This window comes from Lissotriton helveticus, chromosome 1_1 (assembly GCF_964261635.1).
Source record: "Lissotriton helveticus chromosome 1_1, aLisHel1.1, whole genome shotgun sequence".
Lineage (NCBI taxonomy): Eukaryota > Metazoa > Chordata > Amphibia > Caudata > Salamandridae > Lissotriton > Lissotriton helveticus.
In genome coordinates, this window is record NC_136057.1 from 1,641,612,423 (window position 1) to 1,641,631,650 (window position 19,228).

The following is a 19,228-nucleotide window of genomic DNA, read 5'->3' on the forward strand; positions in this document are numbered from 1 at the left end:
CTGAACACCTCTCTGCAACGCAGCCCCCTGGCGCATACTAGAGCTACCTGGTGGGCTAGTTGGCACTCAGGGGACCTCAGGATTTAAGGGCACTTAATCCCGCAATTTAAAATGCGCCACAAGGTGTGTTTACACACATGTCACCTCAGGCCCCGCCCCCTTCCTTCATCATTGTCAAATATTCCTCTAAAATCAGCCGAACTACAAATTCCGATTTACTCACCTGTTATCAGGAGAGAACCCAGTGCGGCATCTTTTAGCCTAGCACTGGCCCTGAAAAGTAATTCTAAGCGTACTTACAGTAACTTGTATTTCCTTCCATAGGAATCCATTGTGTGGTTTTCAGCAGAAAAGTTTCTAAGTGTTGATTTTTGAAACATACAAATATTCCTCTAAAATCAGCCGAACTATGAATTCCGATTTACTCACCTGTTATCAGGAGTGACCTCAGTGCTGCTTCTTTTAGCCCAGCACTGACCCTGACAAATAATTCTAACCATACTTACCAGTAACTTGTATTTCCTTCCATAGGAATCCATTGTCTGGTTTTCACCAGAAAAGTTTCTAAGTGTCTATTTTTACAAACTAAAAATGTTCCTTAAAAATCGCCTGTATGACTTAAACGCATACTTTCAACTGTTTACAGGAGATGCACCAGCTCTGGATCCAGGATCCACCACTGAGTAAGAAAAAGTAACGATAACACTACTTACCAGCTAAGTGAATTTCCTTCTATAGGGTAACATTGAGTGGTTTCACTTGGAAATTCTTCTAAGTGTGGAGTTTTGGAACTTTAAAATATTCACCTAAAATCAGCCGACCAACGAATTCCGATTTACTCACCTGTTATCAGGAGAGACCTCTGTGCTGCATCTTTGAGCCCAGTACTGATCCTGAAAAGTAAATCTAACCCTACTTACCAGTAACTTGTATTTCCTTCTATAGGAATCTATTGTCTGGTTTTCACCAGAAAAGTTTCAGTGTCTATTTTCACAAACTAAAAATATTCTTTAAAAATCGCCAAATAAATGCACAGCTATCTAGCTGGCCACTTCCGATCATAGTGTATGGTGATTTAAATATAAATGGCCTTGCAGGGTTATGGTAGGATGATGTAGGTAGGTTTAAAGGGAGGAAAAAACAAGTCACAGAGCACTAGTCAATCTTATGAAAGATAATGGCTTAACTGACACCTGGGAGCAGATTATGGGAGGGGGAGGTAGTACGTATTACTCGGCTCCACACAAAACAATAGCAAGGCTTGATTATTTTTTGATCTCACCTGCACTGTTACCGATTGTTACAATAAAAAAATGACTGAGATTAATGTCGGACCACAACCCTTTAGCTTTAGAGATTGTTCTAGCAAACGCAATGATAAATCCAACTTCTTGGTCATTTGAGAGAGCTTTATTATATGATGTTGATTATGTTGCCCTCATGGAAAATTGGCTAAAAGAATTTTTGGGACATAATAGGGGTACGGCACGACCTTCAGTGGTTTGGGATGTGATGAAGGATGGTATTAGAGGAGAAACTTTAAGCTACTCTCTTAGACGTAATAAAATGCAAAAAGTATTAATAGAGAAGAAGGTTAATGTTGTGGTGGATTTGGAGGAAGATTTGATAAAGACTTTAGTAGTAAAAGGGGACGTGACAGAGGTGACTCAAAAATTAGCCATTGCTAAAGCAGCAGTAGGGGAAGTATATAGCTCAAGAGCAGCCGAGAAGTATTTAGCAAGAAGAGAAGAGCAATATGAATACAATGAGCAAGTTGGACGCATCTTGGCGATGAGAACTCGACAGGCAGTTACTAAGGGACAGATAACTGAAATGATTACAGAAAGAGGAGCGGTAGTTAAAAATCCAAAGGAAATATGCGCAGTGTTTCAGAACTTTTATAAGAAACTCTATAATCAAGAGGGACAAGATCCAAGAAAGAGAGAAATAGAAAGATATTTGGAAGAGGCTGCACTAGATAAAATTACGGAGGAAGATAGGAATAGGCTGGAGATAAAATTTACCCGAGAAGAAATTCAACTGGCCTTTAATGGACTGCCATCAGGGAAAGCTGTAGGACCCGACCTTATACCCTTAGCATTTTATAAGAATTTTTTTGCAATATTAGAGGGGGATATCATTACACTTATGGTTTCGATCCAGGAAGGAGCTGAACCGCCCGATTCCTGGAGCAAAGCAACAATGGTGGTTTTCTTAAAAAAGAATAACATTTCCACTGATCCCGGGTCATATAGGCCAATTAGCCTGATGAATAGTGCTACTAAGGCCTACTCGAAAATATTAGCTAATAGATTGAGTTCGATAAACGGAAAGGTGGTCTCACCCCGCCAACATGGGTTTATCCCAGGCAGGGGGACAGCCGATCACATTAGAAGAGTTATTACCTTGTTTGATGGAACGACAGCCTCACGAGACCCTATGTCTTTAATATTATTAGACGCAGAAAAAGCTTTCGATAGGGTCTCGTGGGGCTTTCTTTGGACAACAATGTATAAACTCAACTTTGGACAAAAGTATATAGGGGGACTGAAAGCGTTATATAAAAACCCAGTCATAAAAGTAAGAGTAGCGGGGGAACAGAGTGAAAATATTAACATTAAGCAAGGAACTAGACAGGGCTGTCCCTGTTCACCGTTGCTCTTTGCCTGCTACATTGACTCTTTCATAAGACATATAGAAAGAAATAGGCTCATATGTCCTATTGTATTGAATGGATATGAGACAAAAATCTTGGGTTATGCAGATGACCTAGCAATAACGTCACCTACCCCAGCAACAGCGCTAGTGGAAATAGAAAAAGAGGCAAAAAAATATTGGTTTTGGTCTGGGTACAAACTAAACCAGACTAAAACACAGATAGTCATTAACCAATTTGCCATAGTTGATGATGTCAGAGTCATAGATTCGGCTGTCTACTTGGGCATAACTATAACATCTAACTTGTCTAAACTGGTGGAGGAAAACCTTACTCCGGTAATTAGAAAGGCTAAACAAGATCTAGATAGGTTGGATAATTTACATCTTACAATAATTGGATGCTGCAATGTAATTAAGATGATGTTTTTGCCCAAAATGCTATATTTCTTTCGAACTATCCCTCTAATATTTCATAATAACTGGTTTAAGGATATTGAAAGGGTCTGTAATCGATTTATATGGGCAAAAGGTAAAACTCGGAGGTCCATAAAAAAGATGGCACTATCTAAGGAAAAGGGAGGTTTAGCAGTTCCAGATTTTAAAGGATATTATCTAGCAGCATCTCTACAGTATCTTAGAAGACTTCTTGGGGGGAATACTAATGAAAGATGGCGGGATGGATTTGGTATACCAGACACATATAATTTACTAGTTAGAGATTCTAATAAAGGATTACTTACATTTAAAGAATTTAACTATTACAAAAGAACAAAGTTTAAGGTATTTACAGCAGCCAAATCGGTATGGTCTATGGTCCGGAAAAAAATCAAGCTGGGACGGATGAGTTTCTATACACCTTTATATAAAAATGAGTTACTCCCTGAAGTGTTCCATGATCAAGTCGTGAAAAGATGGGATAGTGCTGGGGTTTGTATTATAGGAGACATCATAGATGATACGGGCATAATTTCATTTGAAAGGGCTTGTCAATTATATAAGTTAGATCGTAGAGACTTTTTCAAATTCCTACAGATTAGATCAGTAATACAAAGGAAATTATAATAATAATAATAATAATAATAATAAATGAGTTTATAAAGCGCCTGGTGACGCCTTCCCGGCGTGTCCCCGCGCTGTGGAGAGAGTAGCTGGACGCAGAGGCCAAACTTATAAGGTGTACAGGTAGGTTTTTAAGATTTTTCTAAAAATGGTTTCTGTTTCAGCTTGTCTGATGTACGTGGGAAGAGCATTCCAGTTTTTAGCCGCCAGTACGCGGAAGGAGCGACCTCCCATCCTGGCCTTCTTTATGCGAGGAATTTTAAGGAGACCCTTTCCCATTGAGCGAAGTGCTCTATTTGGCTCATAGGGAATGGCTAAATCTTTGAGATATTCAGGGGCTATCATGGAGTTAATCCTGTAGCATATGAGCAGTGCTTTGAAGAGGATTCTTTTTTTTATGGGGAGCCAATGAAGAGCATCCAAGGCGGATTTAGAAGGAGCTCTTTTGGGTAGCTTAAGGACTAACCGTGCTGCCGTATTTTGTAGGACTTGAAGCTTTTTCTTGTTCTTTTCAGTTGTCCCTAGAAGGAGCACATTACCGTAATCAATACGGGAGGTGACTAGTGCTTGGGTCAGGGTGCGTCTTGCCTCTAGCGGAAGAAGGTCTAGAGTGCGATTTAAGATTTTTAGCACCCCGAAGCATTTCCCTACCACTTTGTGGACGTGACTGTCAAAGGAGAGTTTGGGATCAACCCAAAGCCCCAAGTTCTTGGCTTCCTTGGCAGGGGTAGGTACAGGTCCTAAACAGGAGGGCCACCAATCCTGAGTCCAGCTGGTATCGCTACCACCTATCACAAGAACCTCTGTTTTGGAGCCGTTAAGTTTTAGGCAGTGTTGGTTCATCCAACCTGCCAGCTCCTGCATGCAGTTTTTGAAGTTGATTGCAGCTAAAGTAGGGGCTTGGGATAGCGAGATGAGCAGTTGGGTATCGTCGGCATACGATACTAATTTTATGCCATACGATTGTACCACATTTGCCAGAGGAGCCATATACAAATTGAACAGGGTCGGGCTCAGGGCAGAGCCCTGAGGTACCCCCTGTTCAAGAGCAATGCTGTCTGAGAGGAAAGAACCTCTTTGGACCTGGAAGCTGCGGCCCAGAAGGAAAGCTTTAAGCCAGCCTAGCGCTGTCTTGGTGACCCCAGCTTTGTTTAGACACTGTAGCAAGATGGAATGTGCTACAGTGTCAAACGCGGCGCTGAGGTCCAACATGATGAGTGCCATGGTATGACCCTCATCTGCTCCTGCCCGAAGAGTTTCAGTCGCTCTTAGAAGGGCTGTCTCCGTGGAGAAGTTAGTTCTGAAACCAGATTGGGATCCGTGCAGGGAATGGTTGGATTCAAGGTGGGCCATCAGTTGTTTGTTTGCAATTTTTTCGGTCACTTTTGCGAGATAGGGGAGAAGGGAAATGGGTCGGAGATTTTCTAAGGTATCCTGACTGATGTTAGGTTTCTTTTTTATGGGGAATACTATCGCTTTTTTCCAATCTTCCGGAAGACAGGCCGAGGAGAAGGATACTTGAATAACATGCCTGAAATATGGTTCCAGTATTTGTAGGCTAGTGGCTAGAACTTTAGGTGGAGCTGGGTCCCGAGGGGAGCCTGATTTAACGCTTTTGCATATATTTATGAGAGTTTCTGTGGGCGGTACAGAGAAGTGTGGGAGACTTTGTGCCGTAGAATCAGTTTCTAAGCTCTCCTTAAAATCGTGACCAGAGGTCGGCTGATCAGAAAAGTTGGCATAAATATTGGTGATTTTTCTGGAGAAGTACTGGGCTATGTTGTTGCAGGTTTCAACCGAGTCATTACAGGATTGATTGTCGTTGGTGAGCACCGATATTTCTTTAAAAATTTTGTAAAGCTCTTTAGAGGAGTTCTCCGCCTCCCCTATGCGAGTTTTGTAGTGGAGAGCTTTAGAGGAGCGTATTTTTCTATAGTATTGTTTTTGTGCATTTTTGTACTGTGTTTTAATTGTAGGGCAACAGTTGGTGCGCCACTCACGCTCCAATTTCTTACAAGCCGATTTAACAGCCTGAAGTTCAGGCGTGTACCAAGGACTAGATTTCCTCGCATTTTTAGGGTTTTTCATTTCCCGGATGGGAGCGATGGTGTCTAAGGCTTTTTGAATGTGATTCTGCAAGAGACTGTAGGCATTTTCGCAGTCTGTGCCTCCCCGGGAACCTCCTGTATCGAGTATCTTATTAAAAGTCTCATGAGAGAAGTTTTTCCAGTTCCGCCGTAGGTAGCGATGGTTACAGACTGGTTTAGGATCAGGGTCGGATAGTTGAAGGACAAATGGAATAATAAAGTGATCAGTCCAAGGGACCGGAATAGGGCATTGGACATGTACACCAGAGCCATTCATAAAGATTGGGTCTAAAAGATGGCCCAGTCTGTGGGTGGGATCACTGTTGATAAGATCGAGCTGTAGAGAAAGCAGTTCCGACCTGATGTCCTTAGCTTCAGTATCAAGGGGATCGTCAAAGTGGACGTTCATATCCCCCAGCACAATCAGTCTATTTTTCCTAATTGCTAAGTGTGCCGTGGCTTCTGTCAGGCTAGTTGTAAAATCATACAGTCTGCCCGGGGGCCTGTATACAAGAATGCCTGACAGAGAAAGTTGAGGGCCAAAGACTATAGTAAATGAGCCAGCTTCACAATGGTCAATTATGATGGGAGATAGAGAGCAGACTATTGGAGATCTAGTGGCTATAGCAATTCCTCCTCCCCTTCCATCCTTTCTGTCTATTCTGGAAAGGGAGTAGCCAGGAGGCATAGCCTCAATGATGTCTGGGTCAGAGAATTCGCCTAACCACGTCTCGGTTAAAAACAGGACATCCAGTCCATCATCCTCAAGTAGGTGATGTATTTGAGTGCTGTGTTTGCTAAGTGAGCGACAATTGATCAGGGCAGCCTTAATCTGCTTAGTGATAGGATTCTTAGAGGGCAGCATAGTAGGCGTGAATGTGCACGAAGGGCATCTATGCAAAAAAAGCGCCTCCATCTTGTGTTTGCATAGAAGGGGGACATCAGGACATAGATCTAACAGTACCTGCCTATCGTATCGCAGCGGTAGGGGATGAGAGGGACAGGGAGTCCCAGCCCCGCGCCCCGTCCTGGCGCGGACGGGCGCAGACGGGCTGGACTTAGGCTCGACTTCGGCGCGCTTCCGGCGCGCCCGCTGCACGCGTCCGCTGCGCGGACGCAGACCTACGCACATTTATAGGCGACCTAGGGGGGACTAGAGCGCTGAACTAGCAGACCTTAGCCCGGAAGTGCTGGGCTCCTCCTCCACCCTCCGCAGCAAACGCCCACACTGGACGCGGCGGACCGGGGCGGGAGTGTTAGAGTTAGCAGAGTGATTTCAGGTGAGGCGCTATTTAAAAACTAACACAGTATTACACAGACATAAAATTTAGCAGTAATTCGCCAAAGTTTTAAAACGCTATTAAGTCAGCGCTCGCAGTGTAACACACACAAGACACACAGCGTGAGCGGATAGAGTCAGCCACTGCCACCGGCTAGACTCTTCTCCACCACGCGAGTGTGCAGAATGGCAGTATTTATACACTCATGCAGTACAGCGGGACTAGAGCGCTGAACTAGCAGACCTTAGCCCGGAAGTGCTGGGCTCCTCCTCCACCCTCCGCAGCAAACGCCCACACTGGACGCGGCGGACCGGGGCGGGAGTGTTAGAGTTAGCAGAGTGATTTCAGGTGAGGCGCTATTTAAAAACTAACACAGTATTACACAGACATAAAATTTTGCAGTAATTCGCCAAAGTTTTAAAACGCTATTAAGTCAGCGCTCGCAGTGTAACACACACAAGACACACAGCGTGAGCGGATAGAGTCAGCCACTGCCACCGGCTAGACTCTTCTCCACCACGCGAGTGTGCAGAATGGCAGTATTTATACACTCATGCAGTACAGCGGGACTAGAGCGCTGAACTAGCAGACCTTAGCCCGGAAGTGCTGGGCTCCTCCTCCACCCTCCGCAGCAAACGCCCACACTGGACGCGGCGGACCGGGGCGGGAGTGTTAGAGTTAGCAGAGTGATTTCAGGTGAGGCGCTATTTAAAAACTAACACAGTATTACACAGACATAAAATTTAGCAGTAATTCGCCAAAGTTTTAAAACGCTATTAAGTCAGCGCTCGCAGTGTAACACACACAAGACACACAGCGTGAGCGGATAGAGTCAGCCACTGCCACCGGCTAGACTCTTCTCCACCACGCGAGTGTGCAGAATGGCAGTATTTATACACTCATGCAGTACAGCGGGACTAGAGCGCTGAACTAGCAGACCTTAGCCCGGAAGTGCTGGGCTCCTCCTCCACCCTCCGCAGCAAACGCCCACACTGGACGCGGCGGACCGGGGCGGGAGTGTTAGAGTTAGCAGAGGGATTTCAGGTGAGGCGCTATTTAAAAACTAACACAGTATTACACAGACATAAAATTTAGCAGTAATTCGCCAAAGTTTTAAAACGCTATTAAGTCAGCGCTCGCAGTGTAACACACACAAGACACACAGCGTGAGCGGATAGAGTCAGCCACTGCCACCGGCTAGACTCTTCTCAAATTGCCCGGTGGAGATAATTTTAAAAGAGAGGATCTGATGGAATACATTCAAGATGAGAAGGGTTGCTCAATCTCTCAATTATATGGGGCGTTGAGTGAATGTAAAGAAGATGATAGTATTAAAACGTTTGCTAAATGGAGGATGAAGCTAAATTTAGTGGGAAATGAGGGGGAGAAATCTCTGCAGCTTGCTAATTCTATTGTTAAAGTTGCTAATTTACAAGCACAATGTTATAAAACCTTCCATGAATTATACTACACGCCGCATAAAATAGCACAATGGGGGGGGAATTAGTGGAATATTTTGCTCCCGATGTCAAAGTACACAAGCTGATACTATCCATATGTTTTCAGCATGTCCAAAATTAAATCCTTTCAAAATGGCGATCAAAGTATTTTTCAGGGATGAATTGAGGATATCAATTAGCTTAACAAACAAGATTATGATTTTGGGTGTAGGGAGAGATGGGCAGGATATCCCTCATCAAGAATTTATATATATTGCAATGGCCATATCCCGACTTTGTATAGCAACCCAGTGGAAGGATCCTAATCCCCCGTCATTTAACCAATGGCTTTTAAGAATGTTATCAATGTATACATTAGAGAAAGCATTGTATGAAAAAAAGGTCTCAAAGCGATGCAATTAGGTAAACGGATTTGGGCACCAGTAGAGCATTGGAAATCAAGAATAGAGGGGTAATTTATTCTACAATATTAGTTTATAATATTATAAAAATTCTTATTATTTGTTTCTTGTTTTCATGAATTTCAGCTCATTTGTGTAAAGATTTACATGACTTATGACACTAAAAAAAAATTCTTTTTTTTTCTTTTTTCTTGTTTACAATGATGCTTATCTGCTAAATGAAATGTATATTTGGAATGAAATAATTGATTGTAATCATGTGGAACTGCATTTTCTGATGATGAATAAAAAAAAAAAATCAATCAAAAATAAAATCGCTTGTTTGACTTAAACGCATTCTTTCAACTGTTTACAGGAGATGCACCCGTGCTGGATCCAGGAGCCACCATTGAGTAAGAAAAAGTAACAATAACACTACTTACCTGCTAAGTGAATTTCCTCCCATAGGATAACATTGGTGATTCTATGTGAAAAAGTTTCGAAGTGTCGACTTTTAAAATACAATAATATTCCTTAAACATCACTACTGTAACCAAAACGCTTTTACTCAACTGTTTCCAGGAGATGTCCCAGGACTGAATCTAGGATCCAGTCCTGTGGTTAGAAAAGTAATCCAAAAAGTAACTCATTGCATTTAACTAGAAATTCACATTGACCTCAATGTTGCATTGTGTCTGAAATTGTGTTGCGCATTACAACAACTGTAACTACTTTACTTAGAATACTATTGCTTGTTTGGAAAGTATTTAAACTAAAGTAATTCATTCTGAGAAAGTTATTTTGTAATGTAATGTATAATGTAATTATAATGTAATCTAAAAAAATAAAATATCTAAAAATAAATTGTATAAAAAATGTAGAAAATCAGTATAAAAAAATAAAAATAACAATTAATACATTTAAAAATTGTAATTTACAAAACCTTTGAAATTCACTGAAAAAAACATAGGTTTCAGACATGTTCTAGTTAGGAATTAGCATTTAAAAAACCTTTGAAATTCACTGAAAAAACCATAGGTTTCAGACAAGTTATAGTTAGGAATTAGCATTTAAAAAACCTTTGAAATTCACTGAAAAAAACATAGGTTTCAGGCACGTTATAGTTTGGAATTAGCATTTAAAAAAACCTTAGAAATTCACTGAAAAAAACATAGGTTTCAAGGGCGTTATAGTCAGCTGGACATTTCACTCATACAAAACCATTGAAATTCCGCTGTTATAGTTAGTTCAGCTAACTATAACTCATGCGCCCGCAATCCACTGCTGATGACGTCACATAATACATCACTCATGACATGGTCAGTGACATCACTCATGACATCACTGATGACATCTCAAATGACATCACTGATGACATCATCCAGTGAATGTGTGTCTTTCTGAAAAATAAATATTTTTTATATATGTATATCTAAAGTTCGATGGAAGAATAAATGGGTAAATAAGTGTCTAAATGGATGTTTTTTTTGTAAAATTGATTGTATAACTGACTTATTAGGTGTATCTTAGTGAATACATGTATTAGCGAGTAATGTTTAAATATTTAAATATCTGTATCAGTCTCTCACTTTGTGTATGAGTGGCTGCATGGGTTGGTGAGTAGCTACGTGAGTGTGTATATGGGTTATTAGTTGTTTTTTTGAGTATCAGTATGAGTGTCCGTATGGTTTGGTGGGGGATATTACTTAGCGCATAGATGCATGAAAGAGTGACTCACTGTATGTGTTTTGAAGACAGCATGGGTGCAGGACTGTATGGGTGGATGAGTGTGTGTATGGGTGTGTTAGTGAGTGAATGACTGTCTCAATAGTGTCTTTATGAGTAAGTACATATGTTTTAAACTATTATATGTGAGTATTGATGTATATAAGTGAGTATATATGAGAGTGAAAGATTGGTAGAGTTCCTGTATAAATAAGTAAATGTTTCTATAAGTGATTGTTTAAGAGAGTAAGTATGTGTACGTTTCTGTAGAAGTAAGTGTACTGGTGTGTGTACAGCTGTATATGCAAATAAATGGCTGTTTGATAGTTTATTTGCATGTGTGAGTATGTGTGTGAGTAACTGTATGTATGAGTGTAGGTGTGTAACAGGATGTATAGGTGTATGAGTACATATGATGAGTGAGTACATGTATGAGTGACTATATAGAACTGTTGGTGAATGAGTGGATGTGTATGTAGATTTTGGAATTACTGAATAGGTTGTTCTAACTGGTATTGGTATCTCCATTGTTTTGAACATTTTAGTTTCTATTTTTCAATGTGTGTATCAAAGGTTATATTAGGGTGAAAGGAGGTCTGCTACTCTTTCACAAGGATGATGTCATCAGTGATGTCATTTGAGATGTCATCAGTGTTGTCATGAGTGATGTCACTGACCATGTCATGAGTGATGTAATATGTGACGTCATCAGCAGTGGATTGCGGGCACGCGAGTTATAGTTAGCTGAACTAACTATAACGTGGAATTTCAATGGTTTTGTATGAGTAAAATGTCCAGCTAACTATAACGCTCCTGAAACCTATGGTTTTTTCAGTGAATATATATATATATATATATATATATATATATATATATATATATATATATATATTAGTTTCAGCAAATCTAAGTGTATTTTTTGCACAGTTGTGTGGCTACTTCCTTTAGTACATCATATTAGATGATCTTACAGGTCAAGGACCAAGAAACAACTAAAGAATACTTACTTATTCTATGTTTCTAAATGTGCTGATAGGGAGTTTATCTTTACGTTTAGCATGAATGGCCACAGCACTATCTAGAGGATAATTCAAGAACGTGAGCCCTGAAGTTTTGTGGAAAATGTTATCCCTCCCCTTGGGGATCACATACCCAAATCAGCAGCTGTGTGATGACAACGTGTGGCAGTTGGCAGGCCACGTGCAAGGTGGAACGCTTGTCTTTGTCTCCAGTGCTGAGGTTGATCTGCTCCTTTGTGCTGTGAGCCAGCAACAGCAGGACAGTCACCACGTCTTTCTCCAGCACTGCCTTGTACAGCTGATTTCCCAGTGGAACATCTGAGTTCTTAAGCGGTGCAAGGAAAAGTCGTTGTTCATACTTGGCACGGATCCAGGATTCCCTCTCTTCTCTGAAATTGAAAAAAGAATACACTTTAAACAAAAGTAGTGCATACGGTCCAGCAAAAAGCAAACATCTCAAACAAATAAGTCGAATCTCTACTTTTTAAAACTCTTGTTATTGGTATTCAAACAAAGTCATAGGAAATAAAAAATAAAGAAGAGGAAAGCATTTCTAGCGCACCACAGTTCATGCACCCGCATATAGTATTGTAGCATAAAAGGTATATGGTTTAGCCTCCTTCCAGCCCTTCATCCCTTTCATTTTTAAAAAGTATAATTATAAATTGATGTATGGTATATCGGTCATATAGGGGATTTATTATAGTGGGGGCCTATCAGTTTTGCCAGCATGCAGTCCAGTTGTCAAAGTCTTCAGTTGTTTTCTTGTATGTTCTCCAAGGTTTCATATGTGGTTCATCTGCTGTAGCTCATTCCAACAAGGCTTGTTTTCACTGATCTTATTTTGGTCCAATGGGGCTGACCTAATGTATAGCTATTTGCGTTTTCAAAAGGTTGTGTCCAATGATCTTTGCCCTATTTTCATTTTGTAAGTTTTCTTTATGGGAAATATTCCCAACAAACATAGTTCTTGTGGGCAATGACCCTGCCGCTGCACAGAGACTCTCTACCCACTCTATCACAAATCTCAGCTACTTCGGAGCAGTTCTACACCATTTGGATAAAATCAGCCCTTGTTGATCTACACCTCCTGACAGCAGATGTCTTATCTGGCTAGATTAATGCTAACTTTTGGGTAATGTATGTTGTATGTACATAGTGAAAGTGAGTCTAGTCAAACCATGTATGGGTAGAAATGTGTTTGACTTGTTCACAGGCTTTCCTACAGACAGAGTCTGTCAAGGGGCCTGGGCACATCGGTGGCCACCTTTCTCCCTTGACATGTCAAGCATCCCCTTTCCTATATAGTCTCAGTGCTAGATAGAGATTAGATATTAATCTCCTACCAGATTTAGATTTTTCCTGCATTTTATTTTTTTCTGGGGTCGACTCCTGAAATGTGGTCCGATTTATTTTGTGGTATGTGCCAATCTGGTATACTGAATTAATTGACAAGGGCCCACTGCAACAGTTTTATATGCCTTATTAAATATCAGAAACCTATCGTAAAAGTAAAAGTCTCCCACATTTGATAGCCACTTCTCCCCATTTTACTGTGGATATGTACTGGATTTAATCTCTAAAAGACTTAATGGACTATGAGGGAATATCAGACGCACATGGAGTTTTTCAAATCTCTCAACTTAACATAAATATTTGCATTAAGAAGAAATGCCACTTGACAACAGATGAGAGCTGAGATTTGATATATCATCTTTTGATGGTAATCCCTTCTCTATAGCATCCCAGGGATATATGAAGTTTACTGTTTGCCAAAGTTCCTTATCATCTAAATATTCTGGATTGCAGTATTATGCAGAAAACTCACATATCGCTCACACCTATTCACAAAAAACTCAGATGCTCACTGTAACCAATTCCAAAATATACATGATTAGGATCACTTATAACAAAATTCATATATTTAACATCACTTCTAAGTACGTTTACATATTCATTATCCAAAATTCATATTTTCACTATCACCTACTCAAAAGCTCACATTTTAAAATAATGTATTCCAAAACTTGCATGTTCACAATCACTTTTCCTCAAAACATGCTCACCATCATCAGCTGCAAAAGTCACCTATTCTAAATCTTACACATTCACAATCATCCATCCAAAACTCAGTGTCACGGTTTCCACTTTCAATACTTGCATATTCGCCATATCACCTACTATATCACCTGTTAATTACACGTTTCTAATAACAAAACAAAAAAAAAATGAATATGCTACAGCCCAGTCCAAAACTCAGATTTCTTACTTTCAAACTTTTTTTTATGGCTTTCAAACAATAATTGTAAAACTTAGACGAAACAACCTAAATGAGTGGCTCGATGGATGCTAGATGCAGTAAAAAGTCGGATTGAACAACATTTAAAAATCAGTCAACATAGTCATCAGCAGTACTGCACCACAATCCCGGCAAAGTGAACAACAAACAATGTAACAGAAAGAAAGCAAGACAAGGAGAGAAGGGGGAAGAGAAAGTGATACGTTGATATGGTTGCATCATGTGTAAAATTGAGTTTGTGCATTGGCGCCATTGGAGTCACTAAGAATGGTGTTCCCTTGTCATAAGAGCATGTGTTTGAGGCTCCCAACAGCTAACAGGCACTGGCAATGTCAAGGTGTCTGTTATATAACTACAAGTGCCTCTTCAGATACTGGTGAGTATAGGCACTCAATAACTCATTCTACATGCTGTCTGTAACTCGTCCTTGCATGTATAGATTAATTCATCTACCTGATGACTCATTCTTGTATTCACCTACTCACCCAACCACAATAAAACATACACCCAAACTCAATAAGTATATGCAAAGATAAATTAAATAAATAAATACATAAAAAGTAAATAATGCTCCTCAATAAACATGAAAAGCATGTGTTTGCAGTAAAAATGAGTAACAAGTAACACCTATGAGTGGGTGGCCATTTTAAAATGGTATTTTGCCTAGTTTGTCATTGTTTCAAAGTTCCTATATAGACGCTACGTTTAGAAGCAATTTATCAGTCATCGGGTAAAAGAGTGATACGCTCTGTGCGATATAGTTCTGAGTTATCCGTACACTCAACATGGCTCTGTGTGGCACTCTGAGAATTGTATTGTGCCTAGTTTATCACTGTAGTCCTAATCCAACATTGTTGATTTGTTTCTTGTAAATGTGCCAGTCCTCTTGCAGTGGTAAAACAACGACAAGACTATGGACAATACCAAACCAGTTTAGAAGCAGTGGTGGTTGGGATAAGACACCCTGCAAAAGAAATGAGTGGCCTTGATAACAATGTTTTGGGACTCTGCAGGCAGGTAAAAAAAGAACACAAAAAGGAGGAGGAATGAAATTAAGGGTACTTATACAAGGCAAAAAATTGAATACTTAAGGATTAGCCCACTAGCCATGACACTTAAGCGCTTTTAATTTCAGACTGATGTGCACATGTGATCTGATAGAGACATCTAGCTGTAGATTCCTGACGTTAGAATCCTCCCCCAGGGACAATACTGGATCTGGAATCCTTTTCCACAGCACATCTGCACGCTGGAAGAGGGTGCTGCTCAACTACATATCGACATCACTACACAATGTGACATAGACAGAGTCCATATAACCACCTCACCGACAAGCTGATCTCAGTTCCTTCTTCTCCACACTTGCAACGTGAATCGGGTGCAACTAGTGGGCTGTTTTTCAGGCCCAGCTCACATTTGTTGAGAGAAAAGTGTGCTTTTTGCGACGTAGTCCGGGTTTAAACCTTTTGGATCTTGTGACAGACAGATGTTGGTCACGAATCTGCATACCATCTGTTTGTGGTGCCTTGGAGAACACCAAGACTCCAAGGAGTGTGTTTCCTGTCAGCATCTTCAGCCAAAGGTGTTGAGAGAGCATCGGATGAAACTTCTGGCGGCGCACTTATCCGACAAATCGTGTCGTCATCAGTCCTCACGGAAGTCCAGAGACCGGTCAAAGTGGTAAAGATTGCAGGAATCTGTTAGTATGAGCTGAAAGCCATTTTGTACTTGGCAGCCATTTTAGTTAGTGATGTGCTTGCAATGTGCTTTCTCCCTCTTTCAGAGCCTTGCACATGCTCAGAAAGGCCTAGCTATTAGAATGCACCTGCTCTTAGTATAGAACTGACAGGCTCTTCTTGCTGATGTAAGGAGGAATATCTCTCCTCCCACTTTGTTGAGCAAGCACATTTTGCATACCCATATTAGTCTTTTTGCATGCTGGTATGTGCCAGGATCTCCCCTTGGTCTTATGCTGACTGTGCAAACCTATGCATATATAGGGCCCCTGTTCTCTGTACTCCTTAGAATGCTTCTTACAGGGTACCGTATGACGCAGTCTCCCTCATCTGAGGTTAACAAATGCATTCTTTTTACATTACAGCTTCTGTGCCAATCTCTTCTTTGTTGGTTAAAAGGAACCAGGTGTATCAGTGAACCCCTATAGGAGGTTTATATTTCTTCAAAGGAGCGGTTTGGGTGAGGGGCTATCTCTGTTGACATCGAGGGAGGCTCCGAAGCACAAACGTTCATTACGTATGTCCCTCTTTGACGCTGTCGCCTAACCTTCGATTGCAGAGCTTTCACAAGAGTCCCCCCCTTGCATCCCTAAATATTCTAGAGCCAGGGCGACTCTAGCCCAAATGCTAGAATATTATCTTTCCCTGCTTAGGGTTTTTGGGCCTCAGTCTTCCTCTGGTGCACTTTCTGGCCCCCAAGAGGAAGGAGGTGCCCTGATTGGATCCTCACCGGCAGGTCCACCCTCGGTGACAGCTGGGTCCGCTGAATCTGTTATTAGAATTGAGACAGCGCCGGTGCACAGCCCTACAGGGTTCCCACCTTCGGCCTTGGGGTCGAGTCAGCCATTGACATCGGCGGTGCCGGTCCACACAATCCCATTACTCTTTCTGACATCGATACAACACCACAAATGAATCGACAGCACCGATGGAGCCATCTGTTTTGGGCTACTCTCCATCTGGCCCTATTCAACCTGTTCCTATTTTTCTTTTGGAAAATTGACTGACTCAACAGGGGGAGGCTCGTGGCTGTTTGACCTTTTGTTATGCCTGGGCAAGACCTGTTCAGGAGCTCCAGTTGACAGATGTTGGGCCATAGGCATCAATCCACCCCTGGTGAACCACTTTTTTTTATTTTTTATTTTTATTTAATGCGATTTTATATAGCGCAAACTTTACCCGAAGGTGTCAGAGCGCTTTACATATGAACCAGTTGCTAAACATAAGGACTTAGGATTACATGCGTTACATAAAAGATACAAACAGAAAAAATTGCAAATGTACAAGATGTAAAGTCACACAAGGAGGAGATACAGACAGAAAGAAAAATTGCAAATGTGCAAGTAGTAAAGTCACTCAAGTAAGAGATACAAATGGATATACTCTAAGAGTCACATAGGAATGGTAGAGTACAAAGGTCTACTGCATATACTAGTGATTAGTTATCTCTATATACATATATATATATATATATATATATATATATATATATATATATATATATATATATATATATATATATATATATATATATGTGTATATGTATATATATACACATAGTAGATTTTCTCAGGTCAAGACCCAGAGAAAAAAAACACAGTTCCATTAGGTGGGGTCGGAGGGGGCATGCAGTCACAGCACCAAGGGAGGGTGGGAGGGATACAAGGGTATGGAGAAAAGGCAAAACAGAAAAGGGAAGTAACATTTAAGGATCGTCAAGGGGAAACGACGGAATAGGGTAAAGGACGAGGGAAAAGGGTAAAGGACGAGGGAATGGACAAGATGGAGGGTCAGGGTCCAGAGAAAAGCGGCTGAGAACAGCAGCAAAATGGCGGCCAGGACAAAAGAAAAAGTAAAGAAGTCCATGAGAGTCCTTTCTGGTACGTTGACTGTTGGCTGGCGGTCACTGACGCTTTTCGTTGGGCCGCTTTATAAATCAAGAGTTGGATGTCCCGCAGTTCCCCTGCCTGGAGCTGCAGCTTGAAGAAGGCTGTCCTGCTGTTGCCACGCTGCGTTCTCTACCGTGGCTGGAGAGCTCACTGGTCTGCCGGCTTCCATCCTTACAGCCCATGAGGCTGTTGCTGACATTCCCGGTACGCTACATCCCACCACAAAAGGGATGGTGGTTCAAGCTGCTATAGCTTCGCCGAACCCTAGTGTCCTTCCCTTGCTTCCACCAAATATAGAGTCCAGATGGCTAGAACATGGTTGGAGGAATATATTCTCTTTCATCAGTTCGGCATTGAGGTAGTTAAATATGTCATGTGTTTTGGGCAGATTTTCTCATGCTTTATGGGACTCTGTGACACAGCGACTGCCTTCTCTTTCAGAGAAAGCCAGAAGTGAGCTCCTGCAGGTGGTGCAAGATGGTGGGGAAGCCAGCAAATTCACCAAAAAATGTGGTATGGACATCACCGATTCTGTGGGCAGAACAATGGCTCAGTCAGTTGCACTGAGTAGACATTCATGGATGCTTCAGTCTGGGGTTTCAGACCCTTTACAGGGAAGCCTCCAAGATGTGACTTTCAATGGTGTTCATCTATTTGGTGAACATGCTGATTTTGCTTTAAGGCGCTTCAGAGCTGGCCGATATGATGAGACCACCTGATTTGTCTTTGACAACTTTGGTTGCATTCTTCTTTCTGACCTGTGAAGAATGAAGTGTTTCTGCATGACTGAGTTACTATATATACCTCATCTGGTTCCGACCAGTGTAGTGTTTCTGCTTAATCCAAGGGTTTGTTTATTTCAATCCCCTGCAGTCTTTTCCTGTGTTTTCTTGTCTCTTAATCCCAGTCAGATAGGTTTGCAGAAGGTGTTTCCACGATTAGTGGTTTTCTTGCTTCTTCTGCTGGGTGCAAATGTGGTGGCTTTACCCTTCAGCTCTGCCCATGACAGTTTCACAGCTCTTTCTCTCTGTTTGTGTTTTTTTTTCATTGATACCTAATATGCAGGTTTTGTGGTTTGCTTTACTCTGAAGGCGAGCTCAGGCTCAAGAGTTGATGCCTTTTTGGTATGTACCTTATTCTATGTTGAGTATCTTTTGAATGCTACTGTAGCATTTCTCACCATATATGTGCCGATCTGGGGTTGCTCAGCTACGGCACTATTAAACTCTTTTTTAGGGTGCAGATTCCCACCATCTGTGTCGGATTATTCCTCTGTTTGACATCATACATTATGCTTAATTATATGATCCTCTTATTGGTCTTGGTAACTACCTGTTTTCCAGTCAGATAATAATCATTGTTTTTGGTTGATAGTAAAAGTTCTCTACTTTTGCTAGATTTTAAGCATTCTTAACCACACTATGGGGCATATTATCAAGAAGGGGGTTTAAATTATCACAGCTTTGGCTGCAGGAATATGCAGCTAAAGCGGCGATAATGGGCTTGATAATATGCCCTTGAGAATTCCAATAGAAGCCAATGTTCACACCAGAACATAGGCTTCTATGGAAATTTACAAGGGCATATTATAAAGCCCATTATCGCCGCTTTAGCGGCAGCTTCCTGCCGCTAAAGC

The 19,228-nt window shown here is 41.2% G+C and overlaps 1 protein-coding gene across 2 annotated transcripts in view; it reads right to left on the minus strand.

Moving 5' to 3' along the window:
* Positions 1–19,228, minus strand: part of AGAP2 (ArfGAP with GTPase domain, ankyrin repeat and PH domain 2) — a 1,117,996-nt gene that overhangs the window by 10,296 nt on the left and 1,088,472 nt on the right. For both annotated transcript variants that reach the window (XM_078688707.1, XM_078688698.1), the window contains one exon: positions 11,802–12,057. In XM_078688707.1, the coding sequence (XP_078544833.1) occupies positions 11,802–12,057 (256 nt within the window). The remainder of the gene's footprint in view (positions 1–11,801; positions 12,058–19,228) is intronic.